Source organism: Piliocolobus tephrosceles, unplaced genomic scaffold, assembly GCF_002776525.5.
Source record: "Piliocolobus tephrosceles isolate RC106 unplaced genomic scaffold, ASM277652v3 unscaffolded_9236, whole genome shotgun sequence".
Lineage (NCBI taxonomy): Eukaryota > Metazoa > Chordata > Mammalia > Primates > Cercopithecidae > Piliocolobus > Piliocolobus tephrosceles.
The window spans coordinates 635-4,045 of record NW_022336759.1 but is presented as its reverse complement, the minus strand read 5'-3'; the positions used below and the strand labels follow the sequence as shown (position 1 = coordinate 4,045).

Sequence of the window (3,411 nt, the reverse complement as noted above, 5' to 3'; positions counted from 1 at the left end):
AGTAAGTGCCCTTTCTGTCCCCTGCAGGACCCAATCCAGTTCTGGGACAGGAGTTGTTCCAGGTTAAACGGAGTCTATTCCATACATTTATTTGTTCACTAATTCGACAATGGTCTATGAAGCACTTACTATGAAGCAGACCCTGTGCTAAGCTCTGGAGATAAAACCGTGAGCAAGGCCTTAATGTCAGGGCTCCTGCTTCCAGGAAGTCATGGGCTAGCAGGGAGACACATACTCAAGGATGAGGCTTGGAAGGCTGGGAAAGTCCTCAGAGATAGTGAACTTCCTGAGAGGAGAGGAGGGGAGTCGAGTGTTGTGGGCTGAGGCCACAGCAGGTGTGTGCAAAGAGGTCTGGAGGGATGAGGGAAGTTTGGAAATGAAAGGAGTTTCACGGGTGGAGTAGGGCACGAATACGTGGCTGAGAAAAATCCTGCCCTTGGTGGGTGCTGCAATCTGCTTGCTTTCTAATAGGCTTTCCTCCTTCACCCACCTGCCCCCTTGACAAGAGAACAAAATTTAATTTAGAAGAATCAGAATTTATTTCACTATGTGAACATTAAGAATTTGCCTACATAGTTGAAAATATTCACAAAGGACTTGATCATTCACACTTATACACAGAGAAAGTCTGCAGAATAAAAAAACGCTCCTTTACCCATCCGACCCTTCGGGGTGGCACTGGGTTTGCCAATTCCACTGCGGGGCTTCAGTCTTCATGAATGTTGAATAGTTTGGCTACTTCATTGAGATCTTCATGCTGCTCACCGTCCTTAATGATCTGAGGGAGAGAGAGTAACAACAGGTCCCTAACTCACTCCATGTGCGTTCAGGCCATGCCCACACGACGGGGCCACCTGGGGCAGTCCCCATATCTCACTGGGAGGGAGTTGTGGGAACAGCGCTCTGCTAAACCCAAACAAGCAGCCTGCCAACTCCCAGGTCACCCAGCCAAGTCCCAAGTGAAAAAGAATGTTCCTGAGCCAAGGCTATACCTTTGTTCTGCTTAGGCACAATTTGACCTGGGGGACAATGCATCTCAGGGCACCTGATGAAGTTACAGGAGTGTTTCTGAGCCGTACTTCCCATCTTCCTCTAAGAGTTATGACGGGCACCTACCTTCCTTGCTATTGGCATTCGGTTAAAGATGTTCCATAGCACAATCCCCACGACCACTTTGTCCCTGAGGTAGAAGATGACACCTTTGCCATAGTCCTCCCCCTGGACGGGGGCCTGTGGAACTGCCGGGGTGCTGGGAGGAATAGCAATTTCTGAAGCCTCGGCCTCTGTCTCACTCTCTGATCGGATACCAGTTCCTGTGGCCAGCCCCCAAAACAAATAAACATAGAAGCAAAATCAAAACTTCAGTTATTATGAGCTTGGGAAATTCTAGAAGCCAACAGTCTTTCAAGGCCTGCTTCAAGCTACTTCTAGAGGATTTGTTTCTCTATGCCCCCTCAGTAAACCCTGGCCTTTACCAGCCCCTCTCCAGTGACAAAGCCAAGGAAAGGTCTTCCTTGCCAGCTCCTGGGCACAGGGTCAGTCTGACCCAAAACTTCCCTCCCTTATTATCTTATTTTAAATTCGTGCTATGAATATTTCCTGATATCTGGATTTCTTCAAACTGCAGAAGGCTGGTTCTTGTCCTCTAAGAAATATTCTAGAGCGGCATGGTCCAAATACAGTAGCCACTAGCCACAGACATGTAAATGAACATCATTTCAAACTGAGTAAGATGTAAAATTCAGTTCCTTATCTGCACTCACCATGTTTCATGAGCTCAAAAGCCACATGTGGCTAGTGGTTAATGTACTGGACAGAGCAGAGATGGAACATTTTCATCGCAGCAGAAAGTTCTGTTGGACAGTGCTATTAGACAGATACTTTAGCCAAAGCAGAAGGCACTTCCATATGGAAAAACCATAGTGAAGGCATTTCTTCCTAGAGAGAGATAAGAGGGGAAGGGAAGGGTGGCATGGGAAGGGGGCACCTTGCCTTCTGAGAACCACTAGCCTCCAAATAACACTGTCCAGTGGACAGAGCAGTGACATGAATCCACTTACTAGGTTACTAGGAGAGATCAATTAAGGAATATGGAATACATTAGAATTACACAGGAAAAGGAACTACATATCCATATAATGTCTTACTTTCTCCTTCTTAAAGAGCACCTTGCCCTTGAGACACCTCTGGCAAAAGGACACAGAGGTTAAATAACTTGAGCTAAGGTCAAGGAATAAGGTCTCGGAGTTAATGAAAGAGACGTGTGTGGGAGAGAAGTTCATTCCAAGAGAGGTGCCTCCCATCTAAAGAAAACCTGGCACTAGGATCTGCCAAATGGAATGAGAGGCAGCTAAAGAACGACTCAGCCCAGTTCCTCCCTGCCCAGGACCCATGGAGGACAGCCAGTCTTAAGCTAAGGCTCTCAGGCTGTGTTCTTGAGATTTGCCTGAAGCAAAATAATAAAAATGACAACTGAAAGAAAGAAAAAAACGCAACCTAAAAAGTTCAGGTTTTCCTGTTTTCTTCCTTAGATAGGTCTTCCCAGAGACAAATGAAACAACAGTGTCGTTGAGTTAGCCACTGTCCACTGTCTAGGACAGATACCCGCAATATTTGAATCTATGCTTTGCCCAGGGTACCTGATTTTGCCAAATCTCAGACCACTAAAGAGTGAGGACTTGAGGTTTGGTTTCTTTTAAAGCACAACATGAAGAGAGGCTTTCACTGACAGCCCCGCTGGCCAATACAGAAACCCCTTGTTCAGGAGAATGTGGACCACTGCTTCTCAACACTCTCTAAGAGGAGTGCTGGGGCTTCCTTACCTGACTGCTCTGTGGCAGATTTGGGGTTGTCTTGTGCAGTTGCTTTTGCAAAAACACCAACTGTGGGCAAACTACTGTCCACAAGACCAATAGCTTCATAGCCAACGTCGGGGCCCAAATCACTCCTAACAAGAGAGAAGAGGGTGTTCTGTCAAGGGACTGTAAGGAATGACATGGTAGCACATATTCACCACGACAATGCACTTTTTTTTTTTTCCTGAGATGGAGTTTTGCTTGTCGCCCAGGCTGGAGTGCGATGGTGAGAACTCAGCTCATTGCAACCTCTGCCTCCTGGGTTCAAGTGATTCTCCAGCCTCAGCCTCCTGAGTAGCTGGGATTACAGGCATCCACTATCACACCTGGCTAATTTTTGTATTTTTAGTAGAGACGGGATTTTACTATGTTGGCCAGGCTGGTCTTGAACTCCTGACCTCAAGTAATCTGCCCGCCTTGGCCTCCCAGAGTGCAGGGATTACAGACGTGAGCCACGGTGCCCGACCAACACCACACTCTTATGCTAACCAAAGAACTCAGTATGCATATCACGAGATGCCAAACTGATCTGCTGTTGCTAGAGCATCTAGGGATG

General features: G+C 46.9%; 1 protein-coding gene across 1 annotated transcript; it reads right to left on the bottom strand.

The window, feature by feature from the left end:
- Positions 1-515: 515 nt before the first annotated feature.
- On the bottom strand, positions 516-2,970 carry LOC111533626 (apoptosis-inducing factor 1, mitochondrial-like; the record flags this gene model as incomplete). Its single annotated transcript, XM_023200344.1, has 3 exons — positions 516-778; positions 1,117-1,313; positions 2,823-2,970. Coding segments are annotated over 3 exons (417 nt in total), but the record flags the coding sequence as incomplete, so codon positions are not given.
- Between the last annotated feature and the right edge of the window lie 441 nt (positions 2,971-3,411).